General features: G+C 34.1%; 2 protein-coding genes across 2 annotated transcripts; one reads left to right on the plus strand and one right to left on the minus strand.

Moving 5' to 3' along the window:
• Nucleotides 1-513: 513 nt before the first annotated feature.
• Nucleotides 514-11,799, minus strand: LOC117113676 (fibropellin-1-like). The gene is made up of 9 exons (XM_033257087.1): nucleotides 11,622-11,799; nucleotides 7,013-7,212; nucleotides 6,490-6,668; nucleotides 6,027-6,166; nucleotides 5,350-5,614; nucleotides 4,075-4,311; nucleotides 3,185-3,313; nucleotides 2,148-2,328; nucleotides 514-1,465 (listed from the first exon to the last, which is right to left on the minus strand). Exons 1-9 carry the CDS (start codon nucleotides 11,700-11,702, stop codon nucleotides 1,321-1,323), a joined length of 1,557 nt encoding a protein of 518 aa, XP_033112978.1. The 5' UTR covers nucleotides 11,703-11,799; the 3' UTR covers nucleotides 514-1,320.
• Nucleotides 11,800-13,714: 1,915 nt separating this feature from the next.
• Nucleotides 13,715-18,751, plus strand: LOC117113674. Its single transcript, XM_033257085.1, has 8 exons — nucleotides 13,715-13,759; nucleotides 14,089-14,484; nucleotides 14,738-14,785; nucleotides 15,253-15,470; nucleotides 16,174-16,263; nucleotides 16,518-16,860; nucleotides 17,094-17,396; nucleotides 18,179-18,751. The coding sequence occupies exons 2-8, from the start codon at nucleotides 14,094-14,096 to the stop codon at nucleotides 18,529-18,531; spliced, it is 1,746 nt and encodes a 581-aa protein (XP_033112976.1). The 5' UTR covers nucleotides 13,715-13,759; nucleotides 14,089-14,093; the 3' UTR covers nucleotides 18,532-18,751.
• Nucleotides 18,752-22,981: the final 4,230 nt, after the last annotated feature.

The raw sequence follows: 22,981 nt of genomic DNA on the forward strand, positions 1-22,981 counted from the left end.
TTAATCAATTTCATTATATTGGAAATTGCAATACAGTTTATTTGTTTTTGTATTTGTGTAGACAAAGAGCAATTGTACACAAAACATTGATAGCAATAAAAATATGAAATTGATTAATTATTGCTGATACATTGAACAATTTTCAAGTATGGATAAATATAAAATTATGTTTTTTTTTTAAGAATTCCCAATGGTACTGTATATCAAAATATACTACTGTTATTAAAAAGTTTTCTCATACTATTAAAGAAAAAAGTATATAATTAAATAAAACAACACATCCTATGATTATATTCTATATTATTTGAAATATATACATTACGGGTGACGAATTACAATATAAGTAGTGTATGTACTGTATTTGTTATGTTATTATATTCAATTCACAGTGGGAAGCCTGCCCTTACAGAATGCAAATGTGTGACTAACAGTATAGTACTGTATATACTGTATTTAAAAAAAAATGCCATGATTATATTTTAGATTAATACTGTTTTTCAAAAAATATGTGGTTCATGTGACTCGTAGTTTTAAGTAACAAATTTCATACAAAATCCTGGATGGTATACTCCAGAGTCTAATTTAAGGAAAATATACTTTAACAGGAAAATCCAAGGGCAATTATCTGTCATTTAAAAAAATTATTTTTACAAACATTTGTTTTGTAAGATTTTTTTGGTTCTTTCAATATAAAAAAAAATCTTCTAATTGCACTTGATAAATATTCATATTGGACAGAAGTTTATGGACGGAGATAAAAAAAATTTCCTGAAAGACAGTAGAAATATTTATAGTGTACTGTGATCATCTTTTTCAGAAAGATATTATAAGCAAATTACTGTAAATTATGAATTGAACTGTCCTATATAAAAGAGAATGAATATGAATGGAATACTCTTCAATGGTAAAATGATTTGATATTTACAAACAGATAAAAAAAGATAAAACCAGCTTACATCATAAAACAAAATGTAATACAAGTCTCCCTCTAGTTAAAGACTCCTCCAATTAAACTTTTTTAATTAATCAACCAATTAATCAACTTTTTTATGGTTCCAAATTAACAAATTTTGATTATTATAATTAGAGATCTAAACTTCTAAAGACCATGGAAAACCCAGTCCCAAAAATGGTCTTTATTGGAGAGAGACCTGTATTTGCAATAGTTTTTTCTTCAATTAAAAAGTAAGAACACGTTAAAATTGATGGGATTTGATGAATACAAAAACAAATAAATAATGATTTTTCAATGAACAGCGGAGGATACAAGAAGAGCTGGGAGTGCATGCCCCTTGTTAATCCTTCCCTCCCTTACAGCTGTTAGATTTTCTTTGGCTTAAATGAGTGAAAAAGTGGTTCATTTGGATCAAGAACAAAATCTACTCTTGAAGTCTGGTAAGTAGCAAGGACAGTTGCCCGTGAACGACACTTGCTGCTAATGCTTTGCAGAGGCATCGGAGGTTCACTGAAAACAAACAAAAAATTCTCAACTCAAATTATTCCACTCTAGACCAACAACTACTAACAGGATATTTATAAGAAAATGCAATGATACGGTTGTGTATTTCCACCCTTTAGTTCGCCTTTAAGGTTTATAAGAATCTATGGCCATAATAAAACACTGGTTTTCATTATATCACTGTAAGTTGAATATTGTTGGACCTGGTTAGTACATGGATGGGGGTGCCCCAAATAGCAGCTTTGTCCTCGTCACTGGATCAAATTCAACACTTTACTGCATGGCCAGCAGAATGATGCCTATGGAGATTTTTGTATGATCAGATAAAAAAACAAGAAAAGAAAGAGGGAAGAAGGAGGGGAAAGAGAGTGTCTATCCGGTCCCCGACTGAGTAATTTTCAATTAAAATTCAATTTTCATCACTGTGCGTGATATCTTCTTTGCGGACGAAAAAAAAATTTTTTTTTGCACACAAACCTAAAAAAAATCAAGCCAAGCTTCCACTGATTGTCCACTGATTGAAAAATTATTGGACTGCGAGGAATAGGCAAATAACATTGTTAGTTGCAGTGATGACGTCACGATTGACTTGTAATGTTCTTTATTGCATCCTCTTAATTGCGATTTTCTCTATGGGTTTTGTAAAAGTTAAAGAACATTTCAAAATTCAAAACAAATGTTGCCTTACCTGTTATCTACATCGACCTTAGCAGTCTTATATTTCATGAAACTTTTAATTCTTGGGTATCTCCAGACTACGACAACAATCACAAGAATGAGAGCAACCACAATGACTGTGAAGCATATAACGATTGTGGAGACTGTAGCATGCTGGGCTACCTCAACCGGTGTGCTCTTGTCAAATTCAGCTGGAAATAAGTAAGCAACGGTAACTGGTTAATATATAGTGTTGTTTAAAGGCTTGCATGGCGAAGTAATAGCATATATGTTGAAGCTTGTGTGGTGTACTGCAAGCTTCAACATATATGTGGCAAAGACAAGCCAAACCAGTCACTCGTCGCAAAAACCAATTTTGAGTTATTAATACAGGGTTAAAGAGTAAAATAGGAGCTATACAATGGAAAAAAAATCATTAAAATCCGACATTTCCTTATAAAGTTACGAGCGTTTTAACATACAGCTATTTAAAGAACAATATATAAGAAATCAGCCTTTAAAGTTTATGATTTCAGGCATTTCCCATGCAGAAACTATCATCAAATCCTTAAAAATTGTTGTTTTAACTTCGAAAATGGGGAAAATAACAGCATAGCATGATGTATAGATATATAAAGCTTAGTTTAGTGCAATAAAATAGATTTTTTTAAATTTGACATTCAAGCATGTTTTGGCACTAACAATGATGACATCAATAGCAGTGACGACATCACTAGCAATGCTGACATCACTAGTATCATTAGCAGTGATGACATCACTGGCAATGATAACATCACCAGAAATGAAGATATCACTAGCAATGCTGACTTCACTAGAAATAAAGATATCACCAAACAATGATGAAATCACTAGGATCAATAGCAGTGATAACATCACTAGCAATGATCATATCACTAGCAATAATAACATAACTGAAGATATTACTAGCAATGATGACATCCCTAGTATGATGATAACACTAGCAATGGTGACATCACTAGGATCAATAGCAGTGATGACATGACTAGCAATGATGACACCACCAGAAGTAATGGAATACAAACTTACTTTCACAATGTATGCCTTCCCATCCTCCTTCACAAACACATGTGAAACTGTTAATTTCATCCCGACAGCGCCCTCCGTTGACGCACGGATTGGACTCGCATTCATTAATGTTGATTTCACAGTGTGAACCTGAAATAAATTGTTACAATTAAAATCATTATACAGATGAAATGCATATAGCCTGTTGCAATGCACTCTACAAATTCATAGCCATGAAACCATTACTGTATTGGAAATGAACATCACAATAATATAATGAAATATTGTTTATCTTTTAATGAATTTCTATAGGAGCACATACAGATGGCTAGATGAATGCGTTTGGAATATATGTAAACCCTGAGATAAAAATAAACACAACAGGAGGAAATTCAATCAAATATTTTACTAATCTAGACCTATAGATCCATCAATGGCCATTGTGGTTTTTGATTGTCATTTTGATCGGGCAAAAGACCAACTCATTCAGATATTCTCTTCTAGAAACTTTCTATCATAATTGCCTAAATGCAGACATGCCATCACATGAGCACATGCCATCACATGAGCACATGCCATCACATGAGCACATGCCATCACATGAGCACATGCCATCACATGAGCACCCCAAGATGGATAGAGATGCATGAAGAAGTGTTGTATCATAAATTTCAACCGAGGCTATGAGAAAATAATGAAATTTAAAGTGATTTGACATGCATCTAAACACTTTCCAATTTATATTTCATATTATTTAAGGACATTTTATTTTCACTCATTTATTCTTTGGTATCTTTATTAAAAACCACATGCAAATGCAGTATAAAACTGAAATGGAGCACCTTTTACAAGTTAAACACCAAACCAGATAAACATTTGAAAGGACAGAAAAGGAACCAATCATAACATACCTCTAAAGCCTGCGGCACATTCACACTTAAAGAAGTTTCCATAATCGACACACACTGTAGCATTGCGACACGGATCGGCTGCACAGAGGTCCACCTTGCCTTCACAGTGCTCACCTATGTAGCCTATGCCGCAATCACACTCATACCCATCAAGCCTATCGATACAGAAGCCTTCGTTGAGACAAGGGCTGGATATACACTCGTTGTACTCTATCTCACAGTTGTTACCAGTATACCCTAAAAACAATAAAGAATTCATGAAATGACTATATTATATATACTGTATGTTCCTCTGTAGTATATTTGTTGATGTATAAAACAATTAATAGGTCAAATATGATACAAAATTCTTCTCATTGTATTAAAGTATTTGTCATCTGGTTTGAAAGAGTGAGAATATTTTTACTTGAGATACAGTAGTGTTACATCCACTCAATATCTGTATACCATTATGTAACTAGCACATAGATTAATATAAGCTTGGGGTTCTTTAAATCTTAACTTTATTATCACACTGACCACCAGGGGTTTGAAAAAATAGTATCAGATAGAATTTAAACACTTTTCTGAAGCTCGTTGAGAGTGTGTATGAGATCAGATTGACATGTAATAAATACTACAAGAACTACATACATCTTAGCTTTACAATGGTACCAAACACTTTATTCTAATCATAGTAGGCGAGTAAAGCAGTAAGGCAAGGGTGCCGCTGGCTACAGCCTTAACATTAGCGCTAGTTCCAGCTGCTCCTCGCCAATGGTTCGGTTGGTAGAACCAAGTAATAAGGACTTAAAATGGAGGTCCAGTGTATACATCTGGCTCGTGTGCACTTTAAAGAACCCATTGCATCTTTCGGAAGAGGGGGGGTTACCCCGATGTTATGGTTCATTTCAGCCCCTGTCGTTGTGGAATGATGTGTAGCTACTATGAATCACCTCTTTACAGCCGTGTTTGGCAGGCAGAGTGTTAAGAAAACTGGGCCATTTCGTAAAGCAGTACTGTGTTACCAAAAATGCTATCCAGTCAAAAAAACGAATAAATAAAATAAATAAATAATAAAATAAGTTTAAATTTTCATGATTAAGTGAGTAATATGTGGGGTTTTTTTTCAAGCTAAATATTTCATAATTTAGAGTAACAGGGTTCTTTGAAGATGTTTCATGATGTAAACTTAGCTTACTTATGATACTTTTTATTATGTTTGTTTCATCACATGTTTATCATATTCATCACATATTTTTTATCACATTTTCATCACACATTCATCGCATGTACCTGGTATACAGTAGCACTGATAGCCATTTAATTCATCGACACAGACACCATGCTGGCAGGGATCACTGGCGCATTCGTCGACATCTACTTCACAGTAGATGCCACTCTTTCCAGGCGGACACTGGCAGAGGTACCCATACGATGTATAACCTTCTTGAATGTCTAAGCAGGTTGAGCCTTCAGCGCACATGTGGTTTATACAGCCATCGTACTCATCACAATGAGGTCCTGTGAACCCCTCACAACATTTACACGAATAAGTTCCCTTAGAAAAAAAAAAGACAAATAATATTTATATATTGAACTTAAAAGTGTAGAAGCATTGAACATTAATATTCTTTATTATATTATTATCTTACTTACAGCAAAGAAGGCAGAGAAATTAAAAACAATACTAAAATAGCAAAATGCTGTATAGACATGAACAGTGTTATGAAGAGATTGAGAATTAAACAAAAATGTTTGGGGTATAAAATAGGGAAACTGAACAATTACACCTAGAGGTATTTTAAAACAAGGGCTAAAAAATAATTATAATTTACTTTATCCTGTATAAAACTACAGAAGATTTGATATTGCTAAAATAGAAAATTCATTTCTTCAAAAGAAATTTTTCTCTGCAGCCCAACTTGAAATGATAAGGGTGAAGGAAGGATGCCATGTGTGAATGAACTTACCTCCGTCTTATGCGTGATACAGATACCATTATCCATACAATACATGCCCTCCAGTGAGTGTGGGAAGTGACATTTGTTCGGTTTTATAGTTACATTCAAACGCAGACCATAACGACAGTTGAATATTTCACCTGAATTCACTGACAAATGCAAATGATGACATATGCAAATGATAATGAAATATGCAAATGAAATGAGATGCAAATGATAATGGCATAGAATAAGGTTACACATGGACTGTTCCTCACAGAAAAAATGCCAAAAGTTGATTACTTTACAGTATTTGAACAATGTTATAAAGTCAATATCTACCAAATGGAATGATACGTACATTAAGACATAGAACAGTTTCAATAACTTTGGGTATAATTAATCTCACCTAATTTCAAATGTCAACTAATCAGGGCCATGAATTTAACAAATGATAATCTACTTCTAAATTTTTTAAATGTACTGTACTTACCTATAAAAAAATTGGAGCCAGGAGAGAGAAATTGCTGATCGACAATAAAGGGTTCGGAGGTCGGAGTTGAGATAACTGGTTGACCTGCAGCTGTTGAGCAAGAATTGAAATCAATAGCATCAACCTTATATGGCTGCATGGTCAGACGACGACTCGGAGTAACTTCACTTGGTATGAACCTGAAAATAAACATATAACCAATTTCGACAATTACTTGACAAATAAATACTGGGTAAAATTTGGTTTTTGACTAAACAGGAAGTGGACAGGAGACAAGAAAATAATTTATTATTTTACTTGGCTTTATAAACTGTTTTTAGTTTACTTTTCAAGTTAATAAACAAGGACACCACAGGACTTAAACTGACTCCACTAAATTAAAAAGCAAGGCACGTGAATCCATTCTTAATTTGCCTGAGTGTCATATGCTTTTGAATTGAACTGCATATTTTTTATTACAAGATTTGAACTTAAACCACTAAATTTAAAGCAAGGCACTTGTCCTGAGTGTCACTGTATTTACCTCAGAGTCATACCCTCTTGAATTTCAACAGGTGATAGTTGCACATTCATCACATGATCAACAGTCATGTTAAACCCGAAGCATGTTACCTCTGAATTACAGTTGTGTTCATAGCCCCATGTGACATTGATGTAAGATCCAGCTAGGTTGTCTTCCCAGGCTATCATCCCAGTCTCTAAGGCAATGTCACATTCCCCAGGCTGTTTAAAAACAAAACAAAAAATAAACTGTTATTTACATATATTTAAAGTTTATGTGAATTGTCCATGCATGATAATGTCATATCACACATCCATATATGACATGGTGATGTCACTTCCTGCAGTCATATACCGTGATACTTTTTTTATTTATTTTATTTTTTAAAATTTTTATATCAAAAACACTAATAAAAGAACACATTAAAGATTATTTATTAAATAATCTGAAAACCATTTTAGTGGGATTCCTCTTATACCATAGAACCTCATCTTATTTAACAATATATCATTTACATGATTTACTTGATTCCCAGAGGATGTAACTGTAATCATGGGTATAGAAGCCAAGCATACAATGCTTATTGGCCCCTCGATGAACAATCTATACTATTTCGTGTACAGAGCAAATTTTACCGGGTGGTCAGCCCAATGCCTCTCAATTGCAGATTTAAACATATTTAGGGATGTAGCATTAACATCTTCCTCAGACAATAAGTTCCAATTCTTAATAATTCACCTTGAGAATGTCCTTTTCCTCAGATTAGTTCTAGAGTAATGGTGCTTTAATTTATATGAATGGCCTCTAGTGGCACTATCAACATTAAAATAAAAAAAATAATCCTTAGAAATATTATCAAAACCATGAACAATTCTAAACACTTGCAATAAATCTGCACGCTGTCTTCGATACTTTAGTGTTGGAAGATTTAAGGCTTTCAATCGTTCCTCATATGGAAGATGACGATATTCAGGAAACATCCTAGTAGCACGCTGCTGTACCTTCTCAAGAAGGTCTTCATCTTTCTTAAAACTTGGAGAATATACAACATTGCAATACTCTAAAATAGGTCTGACAATAGATTTATACAACTTTAAATGCCCTTTAGATTTTAGAAAATGAAAAGATCTTTTAGTCATTCCTACAGTAATTTCATATTGGCTCTTTTTGAGATGTCAGCAACATGCACCGCAAAGTTTAAGCTACGATCAAATATAACGCCCAAATCTTTTTCGTTAACCACAGCTTCAAGCATAAAATTGTTCATAAAATAAGAAACACAAGGATTTTTCCTACCGAAATGGATAATTTTACATTTATTTTCATTAAATGGCAACTGCCACTTTTTAGACCACTCACATAATGCATTAATATCTGACTGTCAGCTTACACTATCCTCATGTGAATCCACAATTCTAAATAGTTTTGTGTCATCAGCAAACAGTTTTACTTCTGAATCTGTAACCGATGGTAACCGAGTCTGTAATCGATGGTCAAGTCAAGTCAAGAAAAACGCCTAGAGTAACCTCTTTATTGTCAATAGCATTAGTAATCTTTTCAATGGATTGGAGTAAGGCATGGCTAGTTGAATGATTTTGTCTAAACCCATACTGTGCTGAGCTTAGGATATTAAATTTTGAGAGATAACAAAGTGTTTGATCGTAGACCAATTTATACATTGACATTGTTTAGCAAACCCCGCCACCTGCCAATAATGATGATTTTGAATAAAAATATATTATATTTTTGGCCAATTAGCGAACCCGCCACAACAAAAAAATGGAAGTTAAAAAAAAAATAATAAGATTTTTTATTTTTTTATTTTGTCCGCCACTGCCTTGAAATCTCATAATACAAGATATGTAGGCCTATACATCTTTGTAAACATAAAGCATTCAACCATCCCATTGCTAAACATTTACCAATAAAAATGTTTCTTATTTTCGCCTTATTTGTATTCAAGCACCTTCCCCACTAGCTTGGCTGGCCCTTCTACTATTGCCGCCAGTGTGTGGCTATTTTTTATGGGTCGATAAAGCATGGGTACCGTATGGTATATCGATAATAACCCTAAACCTCTTCAGCGTACGGCACAGTATTTTTTGACACAATAAATGTGGGATACCCTGGCTCTACTACTTGGCTAGTAGTTGGCCCTAGGTTGTGTCGTCAGTTTCTGTGGTTATTTTTTATGGGATTGGCAATGCGTAGGCCTACATACGTGGGTACGACATTAAACTCCATCAGTTCGAAGCGTCGGCGACTAAACTGACAACCCCCTATGTCTTAGTGGCTGCTGAGGGGAGGGTGTTTATGGTCACCCAGCAGCAAGAAAAACCAATAGCTGAACAAATGGCGGATGAGTCAACGGCCAACCATTAATTACTGTAGTTTAAGGAATAGGAGTAGTTTTAGCCTCATTGTTATTATTGTTATTTATTATGATTATTATTATTATTTTATTTTATACTTATTATTTTATTGTTATTTGTATTTTCTCGGTTGGCCTATACTATTTCTGTGGCATTGCAAAAATGATATTTTGGAAATTATTTCTTTACTAAATAAAAATAATTTAAATATTATTAATTAACCCTAATCTAAGTATAGAATGATGTAAATAATAAATTATATTAAATTTAATTTGTTAAGTTCAAAAGTATAGATAGAAACATAACAAAACAAGAAAACTGTGTGTTGAAAAATTATGCAGTAACCAATTACAGTAGACCTACTATTAACACTAAAATAATTGAAAAAGTGTATACTGTAATTAATGATATTTTTTTACCTTCAATAATGAAAATTATTATTATAAGGTAGTAAATATGAAAATAATAACCACATATATTGGCAATAAATAATAATTGGAGTTAATTCATCTACAGACAGTATTTGTAATAAAAATTAACAATAAAATAACAGTATGGAACTTTCTAGTTTTTTAGTAGAGTGGCAAAATCTAAGTAAATAGATTTAATAAAATAATAAATATTATAAATTTATATTTTGAAATTTATCTTCTAAATGACTCATTAATGTGCCCACATAATGTACAGTACCTCCACCCTGCCTGTGACTCAGTGAGGCTGTACAGCCTGGCAAACAACTGCATAAAATCAATATGAATGGCCGCGGTTGATTTGAGATTTGCATTACAACAAAAGAAGATTTCATTACAACCAGCATATGGTGAGGAATAACAAACACGACACGAATATTATTAAAACAGTACGGTGTGTCATTTACACTGTTTAAGATGACCAAATGCAAACTGAATACCTCAGCTCTTTGCTAATAAATCAGAGATTTTATGTTAAAAAAATATTATGTTGTTCTTATGGGCACATCCTCAATATTTATTATTGTTTGTATGGTTCAGATTTAAACACAACTTTTACTAGTAAAGTTACATGACAAGAAAAACACTCACGTTTCATCCTAGGCCTAGATAATACAAAAAATAAATGTGTTTACACTTCCTTCAGCAGATTTTGAAGGAACATTTTACTGATGTTTAATATTTGCTATACTTGACGACTGTACATGAATATTAATTTTATCTTATTTTCTTATTGATGATTGTATATTATAATTTATATTTAAATGACGATTGGTGAATACTGTATTTTTGGAAGTGACAACTGTACATAAAGATTTATAATTAATATAATATTTTTAATTTTGAATAATAATAATAATAATATTGAATATTTTAAATTTTTATCCTATCAATTTCTTTATTTTCGACGATTGTACAGGATTTTATAATTCTATTTAGATATGCATTTTTTCTGTGTGGCTTTTTAAATACTTGCTAACTTTCATTGTTTCCTGTGAACGCTTTGGTTTGTATTGCCTTTGTTGGCAGGAGTGCGGTAGCACATCACTTGACAATTTTTAAACTTTTGCTTATTCCTCGGTATCCCTGTTCAACCTTTTTTGTTCTTGTTGAAAGATTGAAAATAAAAAAATAAATAAATAAATCATCATGGTCTACTTAACATGCACATTCGCAAACAAACAACATTTTGACAAAAACATCTCCATCATGATAAAATGGCATCATCTGTAGCCACAACAGTGGTGTTTAGGCTATTTAATATGGGATGCGATGAGGTGGAAGAGTTGGATGGGGGTGAAGGAGTGGGAAGTGTAGAGGGGCGGGAGTGGTGGAGGAGCAGGAGGGGAGACAAAACAGGATGGTATACTAGAGGAAGGGGTTCAGGATGTATTGGAGGGCCATAATTTTTAAATGTGTGGATGATACCTCAAAAACCAGCTCAAACTTGCACAGAAAATTGATACCTGAAAATAGGTGTGCAGAATTATTATAATTACTGAGTAAATAATAGGCCACATTGCTGTTATATACGATTCGGTTAAAAAAAAGAATTTTCCTAGTCACTGGCCTCGACTACTACTATAGCCTAGGCCCAGCCTAAGGCCTACCTAGGAGACCTAGGCCCTAGGCCTAGATACTGTTGCTGGAGCCTACCTACACTATTTAGGTTAGGCCTATCCTGGGGCCTGGGCCCTACTCTAGGCTATTAATTAGCAAGATATAACAAGGCTAGGCCTAAGACTACCCTAGGCCCTAGTGATTCATTCGTAAATTTGTTAATCTTACCTGCATAATATTGGAGATTACATCATTGGTTAGTTGTAATAAACATATACATATGTGTACTATTACAGTAAAACGCTCCATAACTCAACCGTTCTAATAGTCCCAACAATAATCGTGGAATCTGGAGACTCACTTTGTTGCCAAACGACGCGACGCTAACTTTTTTAATTTCTAATAAAACTTAACAAACGCCCTCAGACCTCCACGATAAACAATCAAAGATCTATCATCGAATCATTAACATTAGAGTATGTAGGCCTACAATGAAATCAAATGATCAAAATCACACACCTGTATACACTCATTGTGAAAAAAAAAATTAAGGTTCTATTAATTGTTATTCGTATTAATTACTACTTTGTTCTTGTTGAAGCACACAGGAAATGGCATACAAACGAAATCAACAATTAAAAAAAAAAAGAAAAAAAAAAAGGCAGGCAATTTGGTCAATTATTCACATACATCCACTAGTAGAACTACTTTCTTTCATTTTTTTTTAAAAATTTCACATTCTACTGCATGTACAGTTATAGAATAATATAATCAAACCAGTCCCTGGATATAACAATGCTTTAAAAACCTGGTCGCGTCATTGGGGCCTATGGAGTGCAATAGCGGGTTTTATTTTTGGAAAAAAAAGTCCTGCTGTGATAGGAATTGATCGAACCCATGACCCTGCGATGATGATGATGATGATGATGATGATGATGATGATTATTATTATTATTATTATTATTATTATTATTATTATTATTATTATTATTAAAATACTTATAATGGTCACATTATTAAGAAGACACAACAATAATTGTTACTTAACCAATATCCTGAGGCGCGTGGAACGGAGATTATTACTATTAGGCCTATTATTGTTTTACGCACATGTACGTATAATGCTGTGGAACCTTAGCAAACATATCCAAGGGCCGGGACTTAGCGCGGTGAGCCTTGTTAACCCAGAGTCCTGGTTCAATTCTTGTAAACTTTCAGGAATATGTTTTTCACGAACAAAACCATCTCCACTCCAATTAAGTTGTTATTTCACAAATTAGAGAAGGCCTAGCATAGCTAAGGGAGTTACTGCAGGTCTTTTTTTTAATATATATTTTTCTTTTTTCTGTTTTCTTTTTCATTTATAACCCATGAAAATTGCCAGCTGACCTACCGTGACCTCAGCCCCTGTCAATAATAGCTACAATAGGAAAAAATATCAGCCTTTTCCGCCTGGCTGATGAGTTTCGGTCTTCTTTGTATACTATTTCTCAGGCGTTACAATTACTATATTAGATAAGACTCCATTTGATGATATTTGTTTTTGATAGCAAAACATTATAAGGTACGAGAGTTAACTTCATATACAACCGTATTATGTGTTAATTAAACAGTGTGCATTGTTGCTACCGGAGCTTAAGACCTATCCTACTGTTCAATAAATCCTTTGCTGATTAAGAAGTTGGAGGTAGCGGTAAATTTGCAATTATCTTTTTGTTTATGAATATTTTTAACTTACATTTTACTGCGCCTTTGTCACATGCGATAATAACGCTGATAAGTACCGACGATTGATTGATTGAATGATAACAGGATTTATTCCATCTAATAAATGAATCAATTAATTACTTAATTGTCGGTATTTCACCAAGCACTACCGCTATTGTTGGATGGTCTAATCATAGAGAAAACATCACTGAGAACTAATTAGCGCCTACATTTACGACCAAAAATGAAAATTCGTTTGTCATTTCCAAATTTTTGGATGAATAAAGTGATGTCTTTGTCATCACATGATCCTACACATCACGAAATTCAGGCACAGGGCTAAGGATTGTCAATAGCACACTTGATTACTGCTTTACTCCCATGCGGCAATCTCCGTACAAAACAATCATACAGACAAGATGCTCAGAGCTATAAACTAATTATTGAGTTACTAATGGTAATGGATGTGTGAATCATATCGCTGTCTGTAATTATATTCGAAATCTTATCATGAATAATGTTTGTATAGCCTTGAGTGAGATATAGCGAAATGAAAATTATTAGGATAAAATATTATATAAGGCCAAGACTCTTAGGTAGAATTCATTTATGCATTCGTAGTCAAATTATTTTGATCTGAGGGGAAACATATACTGAGCGTAAGTATGTTATAACATCGGGCGAAGAATAGTACATCGTTAAGCCGCCGTCCACTGCGCCGACGGTTGCGACCCACACTCGCGAGAACGTGGCGTGAGCAGCGGATCGTTTTTATTAACGTAGTTTTTAATTGTTGATTGCACCACGTTTTTAACGCAATTCATTCTGGGTGTCACCGACAGTCCAAATGGATTGGCAAATGCGTCGGAGAAGGCGCAAGCGCGGAGGAATTCGTCGGCCGTCGTCCCGGTCGATGACAACGTTCTTCCGAGTTTTATCATAAGCATATGTTTATTCATATCTTATTCTTATCTACTTTCCTTTATAGAAACTATGAAGCAAGCATATATTATACTTTTTAATTTTATACACTGTCTGGTGGTAAATCAGGCCACTATTGACCCACCTCCATACCAGATTGACCCGTTGTTGCTTTCAAACCAAGCGAATACCTTGTCAGCCTATCCCGTTAGCATTGATTATCTTGGCACTGGCTACAACTTGCAATACGGAAATCCACACGGAAGCCCGATAACCGCTGGACGAGACCCAGGTCTAAGGCCAACATGGAAGGTCTTTGATTGGACGTTCGAAGAGCATGGTTCGACACCAGATCAGGTCACCTTCGTTCCGGGATCAAGCTGTTCATCCGAACTGTCTCTAGAGCTGTATCACAATGCTTACGCGTATGCATCCACATTGGAAAAAGAAGTTACGTTCTCAGGTAGGATTTTAAAAATTGGTTCCTCAAATTATGAATCTTCCATAAAACTTTTGCTCCTCAGTTGTTCAAAATACTGTCGCTTATGCCTATACAGTCGAAATAAAACATTTTCATAATTATCATCATACATCCTTATCATCATCATCATTATCGTCATCATAATCATCATACATCGGCAGCACCACATCACTATCATTTCAGTTGTCGTTGAATAATTATCCATGCACTTACATCGAATTTGATTCGTTAACAGTCGGTGCTCGTTACAAATATGGGAAGACCAAGTTCAGTCATAGCAACTGTAAGTTTCTAATTCTTTAGTGATATATTATCCATCTTATCTCTGTAATATAACATGATACAATATAAATGCAACAAGTTCGAATTGCTAAATTTGAAAGTATCATGAAACTTATTAGTTTGGCCTACTAAAATAATTTTACGATTAAAGCTTTCACATCGGAACCGAACCGAAATGCCAGCGTCCCTATTCCTACATACTGATTCGATCGATCAATCAATCAATCAATCAGAGTTACAGCGCCAATGTCCATAGTGCGAAATTAATGTTCAGTGGTGCTCAGAATATGCGAATCTTTTCTTGAAAATTTGTATATTGGGGGAATTAATTAATGTTCTCAGGAAGAGAATTCCACAATTGAGATGCATCACTGGAAAATGATCGGTGACCAAATGAATGGAGTTTCCATATTCTTGGCACGTTGTGTGAATACACTTTTATTCCTTTCAATTACATTTTTTTTGTAGATTACAAAGAAACGTCTGCATCCATGGGATCGAATACTAACCTTTATTATGAAGAGAACACATTGTGTTACCTTGGCGAGGCGCAGCTAATGACAGTGGACGCGCATTTTAAGAAATTTCCACTGGAAGACACTTTCGTTGCACGTGTCAATCGGCTTCCAACATTGTACTCAACGAACAATACGGATTACATGCTTTTCATACATGATTATGGAACTGTGAGTAAATCAATTTTGATTTGTCAAAGTGAATAAGTTAAATAATCATAATACTATTATTAGGTTATTATAGCCAGGCTCTGGTGGAAAAAACATTTTTTTACATTGTGTACAACTGATTTTCTAAGACAAAAAAGGGTTCTGTTCGACGAAAAACTCGGAACGGTTAATGAGATACAGATTTTTGAATACAGTAACAACGGGGGTTGGGGGAAGGTAGAAGGGGTAGTTACACAATGATATTATGATTAACAATTATAATATATGAATATTAAAATCAATATTTGCTATTACACTAACAATCAATTTATCAAAATGTTTATTGTTTACTAAAGAAATACAAACACAAAATATATTCAATACTCGTTCACCGATGGTGTTCTTTAACTAGTTTGTGAGATATTTTTGTTTTAATACAATGATAACATCTCATACTCTAATAAAATAATTTTTTTATATATAAATACTTCTGATATGAATAAACTAATATCACATTGTTAGTAACGCCTATAAAATCATAAAAACAACATGCGTCTGAATGTTGCTTACACTGCAATCAGACCAGTAATACATGTACTTTGTAACAACAACTGTTTGATAAATTAATAATATACTCATTCAACTGGTACACTACAAAGAACTCTTATCCTTATGAGGCCGGCCAACTATTGGAAAAGTGCAGTAACAGACTCGTTTTTTACAGCATGTCCTGAGTTTTGTGTTTATGGGAACGAGAGAAGTGAAGCGATATAAATGGACAAGTTCGGCATTTGTTGAGTACTCTGCTGAGCATGTAAGTATAGGCCTAGATCACCTGGTTTACTTCATCAGTATTTTCTTATGGTAATAATCTATAGTAGAGTTTCCAAATCCTAAACGTACGGTGTAAGACTAGAAAAAAATATGTTCTCTGTATAGGATGTTGCACTTAAAAGAATTAGGTAGAGCGAAGTTGGTAAGTAGTGTGTAAAAGGATTTTGAAACTTCATTATGCTATTTGTAAACTTTCATTTTGACTTTTAAAGTAGTTTATGCTTTTACTGATAGTATTCGCCTAGCGTCAGCCTGGGGGGAAGTTACAAAGGTTTCGGAGGTTCAATTAGTGTCGACATCGATAATGTTAAAGTGACAATGGACACGGGATTCAACACTGGCTTTTACGTAGAAACCATATCCCTAGGAGATGATAACCTTGCCATGCCTTTTTCGTATACACTGATGGGAATGGAGGAGATTTTCCAGGAACAGTACTGGCAGTTGAACGATGACTACGTTAAGGCGGGAATTTTGTCGGCAGACTTCTACGGCCGGCTTGATGAAATGAAACTCAACGTAGAGCAGGCGTTAGCAGACTATCCAGTTTGGCTAAAGAGCGTTGATGCAATTGAAGGTAATTTTAGTGATGACGAATTCCCTTAGGAATGTTCAAATAACTTCATTTGGTTTCTACTTAGGAATATTATAATAATATAGAGTTATTTTATGAACATTAAAATAGGGGAGTCTTCCCGAAGAATATGCGTGAAGAGATTTTAAAAACATTTGGAGATTATATGCCGATTTAAACCCGTTCAAATAATCCAAGCCATACTAACATTGTACACTATGTGTTTGTACATACAGACGAGTACCTCACAATTCCAATTACCTGGCCAGTTGGGGCCTATGGCTTACCAAAGACCAACACCGGATGTCCACAGACGCCTGGGTTTACGTTCCACGAAGGGTGGAGATTTCAAGACGGCGAAAACACTAGAAACGCGGCCTACGGTTCTTCTCCTCTCCATTTTCCTAGTGGTGCTGCCAGCGAAGACGTGACGCAACATTTTTGTATGAAAACTCAAAATGAGGTTACTGAGTATGATATGTATTGGCCTAAGGGACAGTACTGTGTATTCAAACCATCAACTGGTGCTTGCCCTTTCGGTAGGTATAAACTTACGTAATAAGAGAAGGACTAGTAATAAGGGAAGGACGTTGGTCATGTTTGGCATTTTCCATCTCATTTATTTTGTTATGCTTTAACTTGTATATTAAATGTGAAAAGGACCTATAATGTAATTTAGTAGTTCCGCTAACCAATACTCATTAAATATTATTGCTAATGTCCCATCATGCGACAACCGTAACTTATGTTTGTGAGCCATGCGATCCAAAGTCAAGGGTAAAATTAAGATCTTACTCACTATTTATTTCTTGACGTTTCGCCTGCTATCAGCGAGGCTTAGTCATAAGTGCTTATATGACATATCATTATTATTATTATTATTTGTATTATTATGTCCTTGCCTTTATCATTGTTTCTCTGGTAGGCATCTTGTACAGGGACATGTTCCTTTTTTGCCTACCAGACTCATTACGTTTTAATAAAATTAAAGTGAAATAAAATTATAAATTATGACAGTGGTGGGCTTTCCGATGTCAACACGGATAACCATGACGGTGAACTTTAGCCTTTGATGACCGTTTGGGATTTCCCAAACGGGATGTGCGGGGTCCGTCTCTTTCACGATATCGTAAATATGTGGCAGATCGTGTGCGCGCTGATCTCTGTTCATGTTATTAGGATGCAGTCTTATGTTGATGGCTTCTTTGATTACTGTGGTGTTCCATATTCAATAACTTCACATAATCGTTGTTATGTAGTCAGAGAAACTAGCACTTTAGACATTTATTTTTTATCACACTACAATTGTATATTTATATAGGAATGACATCTGGGTGGATCTATTGGGATGATGAAGATAGTAAAAACAAGAACAGTCTTAGTTCATCTGTACCGTCCGGTGTATACGACACAAATACAAAAATCGACTATTGTTGTAGAATCGACGGTTTCGCTGAAAATCCCATCTACCTACCAGTTGATTCTCCATTTTATCTCTTCCCGTATTCCCACAACTGCCAGTCAGTTGAAGGAATGAATGCAAACATGGAGTTTTACAGATGGGACGACGAAGATACGTTCAATAATGACGAGGTCAAAGGTTACCATCCATATAGAGAAATTGAGAACAACAAAAACAACAAAGTGTACTACTGTTACTACACTCCTAAATAAATACATACTTTTAACCGTATTAAGGTCGATTTTAACGAAGCATGATGCAACAGGGAAAAAATACATAGACCTAATATTCTTTATCCATTTATTATCCTTTATGTAGATTCACATTCAAGAAGATAATACTAGTTTTAGGGAAAATAATAGATATATAACGATTTCAAGAAACGGTAATGCACCGAAATATGGTATATAAAATATCAATCCATAAAAGAAATTGTATTGTGTATTTTTTATAATTTGTTCTAGCATCATCGTCATCATAAATAGGACATATAACCTGGCACAATGGATTTTCCAATATTAATTTATCAACGTTTTATTCGCAATATCCAAAAATATATGTATTGTACTACTGATTAGGCCTACACTTAATCATCATCAACATCGCCGTCTACATCATCGTCGTAACCATCATCTTCATTATAATAATAGTAATAATAATTCAATAATAATAGTGTAGTTTTATATAGCGCACACATCCATCTAATGAAAAATGCTCAGGGCGCTTGATATGTGGACTAGGAACTCAATTATTATCAATTATCATTACCTGTGGTGTGCCACAGGTCTCAGTGTTAGGGCCATTACTATTCTTAATTTATGTTAATAACTTAAATAATGTTAGTGACACACTGCAGGTAATATCTTTCGCCAATGATACCACACTTTTTTATTCTAATCAAAATATGGATGTATTATGTAATACTGTTAACAGATAAACAAATAAACTTTGTATAAACACCCAAAAATCTAATTATAAATATAAAAAAAAAAATTAATAATTATAACAATTTTCTTAATAACAAAATTATTGAGCGTAAAACAGAAACTTTATTTCTTGGTGTTTACATTCAAGAAAATTTGAAGTGGACCAGGCACCAGAACTACATTTCTAAAAAAAGATTCTACTTTCCCTTTATAATTTACCCTTATTTTACCACATTTACAGTATTGAAATATTTTCTGGGCTTCTGATTATCCTTCAAATTTGAATAAACTTGTTAAATTACAGAAACGTGCAGCCAGAATTATTATACCTTCATCCATCCGAACCCCGTCTGAACCTTTATTCAAACTATTGAAAATATTTAATTTATTTGATATTCACAAGGTACAACTGGCAATATTTATGTTTCAGTATTATTTTTAAAAAAACGCTTCCTCTTCCTATATTACAATTGTTAGACACATCTCGAAAAATCCGCACATATTATTTTTAAAATGCTTCTATTCCAGTTCCCTTCGTCAGACTCATGAAAAAAGGATTAACGTTTGGTGACAGTCCGGGGTAGGGTGTGGATGTCAGGAAACACTACCGGATATTTCAGCAAAGTGTCAACTTATCTGAATGAGACTTTCGTGAAAGTTTAACCAAGTTACAAGGAAGAAATTATTAAGTGTTTTTGACGATCGAAATTCGGGTGTGAGTTTGAGGGTCATTTAAAATCCTAAGGTCCCACACCTAAATATCTTTAAAACTAAGCAATGGATCTACACGACCCTAAACAGAATAGTTTATCAGGTTTCGATAAAGAAATGTTTAAATTTTGGTGACCACCTGGAGTAGGGTGTAGATATGAGGCCCATTCAAAGGAAAACGTCCGATCAGATATTTCAAAAACTAATCAACTGATATGAATGAAACCTTCGTGGAAGTTTAACCAAGTTACAAGGAAGAAATTATGAATTTTGGTGACAGTCCAACTTCGGGTGTGCATTTGAGGGCCATTAAGTCCTACACCTAAATATCTCTAAAACTAATTAATGGATCTACACGACTCTAAACAGAATAGTTTATCAGGTTTCGATGAAGAAATGTTTAAATTTTGATGACCACCCGCAGTAGGGTGTAGATATGAGGCCCATTCAAAGGAAAACGTCCGATCAGATATTTCAAAAACTAATCAACTGATATGAATGAAACCTTCCTGGAAGCTTAATCAAGTTACAAGGAAGAGATGATGAGTTTTAGTGACAGTCCAACTTCGGGTGTGCATTTGAGGGCCATTAAGTCTCAGACCTAAATATCTCTAAAATGGATCAATGGACCATAATGACGCTTTCCAGAATAGTTTGTAATGTTTTAATGAAAAAGTTTTTAAATTTTGGTCCCACCCGAGGTAGGGTGTGGATATGTAGGACCATTTAAAGAATAGAATAATCGTATACCGTAGACTGATAACAATAGATGTATACATGAATATTTAAATTAGTGCAATTACAGTAAATGACGTGTACAAAGTTTGATGTGTACTTCAGATTTTGGGAACTGACTGAGAATAATTTTAATGCATCTTTATATTTAAACATGTGACGCTAGGAACCATTGACTATTTGCATAATATTTCCTTTTCGAGGGAATTTTTTAAATAGACAGTATATACAAAACATTAGCCTCTACAAAATAAATGTTGATACATTCGTAACATATAATGTCCTGATGTTCCTTATGTTTCTTTTACAGAAGTAGCAGTAGTAGAATAAAATAAATCAATATTTATGATAAGTTGTCGTTGGTCCTCTTATCAGCAAAGTATTGTATATTTTCCTCAAATCTGTCATTTCGTATGATCAAAACAATAAACAGATTTGATAACCTTGTTGGAATATAGGAATATGATGTAATATTGGTATCAGCAAAGAGAGAAGTTATAAATGATTGATATAAGCTTACCTGAACTGAAAATCAAATGACATCTTAAAAGTATCTTATTTCTTTGTTACTAACTGTATTTGTGACTTGTCTGACTTCTTATTAATTACTTTAAATATATTAGGCGTAAATAATATAATCAACAGAAGCTTTAACCCTGCAATTATATTAGGCCTACATTTTTAGACTGCTGATGTTGAAACAGTTATTATTGATGTAGCGTTCTGCGCACGATCTTTCAGAACGCCGCCAGGCCACAAACAGTAACACAAGATCATAAAGTCCTTCTTTAATTCCTGGTAGACGATACCAATATATGAATGGATTGACAAGTGAATTACTAACAGATAAGCAATAAAGTATGTTCATTGCAAATTCATTTTCGTCAACACTTTGGACAAATACTGCTATTATAAAGAAACAGCAAAGTGGAAGCCAGCAAATGGTAGCAACTACAAGCAGAATACTGAATGATCGAATCAGTTTCTGGGATCTCCCAACTACATTCTTTCCAAGATAGTTAGTGACGTTTCGGTCGTTTTTTCTGAGTTCTATTGAAATTCTGAAGTACAAAATATAATTTGCAATAATTGTGATTAATGGGAGAACAGAGAAAGCCAGTCGTGTATATTTATTGTATATATCGTACGCGTACACTGTTATGATAACAGAGATCGCAATAATCCAGAAAAGCACACACACACGATAATGCACCGCTTTGAAGTTATCACTTGTTTGTAGGTAAACGGAGCAGCAACTATCGCAATGTAACGTTCGATGCTAACAGCACTTATGCTGAACATGGACACAAGAAACATTGCATCTAATAATCCTCCGAAGACAAACGATCCGTAAAAGATGCTGAAGAGGATTAAAAATGTACCAACTGCGAAATCGGCCAGAGATAAGCTAAACAAGAATACATTTCTCTCCATGGGTAATTTCTTCGATGCTATTACAAGATATAAGACGACAGTATTTTCTGAAGCTGCCAGGGCACCAAGGACAATGTAGAGAGCACACTACATACTTAGACAAAATCTACAAACTACAAAAGAAAGTCCTACGCATAATATACAAAGTCCATTATCTTTACCCAACTAAACAACTCTTTCTAAAAACTGCATCTCTTAATGTTTTTCACCTTTATGAAATGGCTGTTACAACATTTATGTTTAAATTCTTAAAGGGGCTCGTCCCAAATATATTCCAAAATTATTTCCAACTAAATAGGTCCGTTCATAGTTACAACACAAGGTCCAGATCAAATTTTAGATCGTCAAAAAAGATCCCTCCAAAGCCCAACAATCTATAACATATAAAGGACCCCAAATATGGAATAAATTCCCTCAAAACGTTAAAATCATTAACTCTTTCTATTTATCCAAAAAGTATCTTAAGAAGCACACGTTGGATAATACATGAAATGTATACTGTAACAGCTGTCTCTTATACACATCTAGATGTGTATAAGAGACAGAATCTAGGTAGAGAGGGTTATACTTCATACCGGAACATTATATCGAAATTAGTTACTTCATAAAAATTAGTAAAACATTCTTGTACAGTAGTCAGTACCAGGAACTAATTGAATGGCAAATAAAAAGACAATTCTATGAAAGGCAGTAAATATTATAAAAACAGAAATCATATGAGATGGCGGTAGTCTGTGCGAAAGATACTTGGATAAACTGATTATTTGCCAATGTTCTTTAAATAAACAACCTACAAAAAATGGAGCCATCCATTCCAAAGCACCAGATGACTGCACAGCTGTCACATGTTGTGTTC

This window comes from Anneissia japonica, unplaced genomic scaffold (genome assembly GCF_011630105.1).
Source record: "Anneissia japonica isolate Jap-2015-1 unplaced genomic scaffold, ASM1163010v1 scaffold5623_len388731_cov182, whole genome shotgun sequence".
NCBI classification, from domain to species: domain Eukaryota; kingdom Metazoa; phylum Echinodermata; class Crinoidea; order Comatulida; family Comatulidae; genus Anneissia; species Anneissia japonica.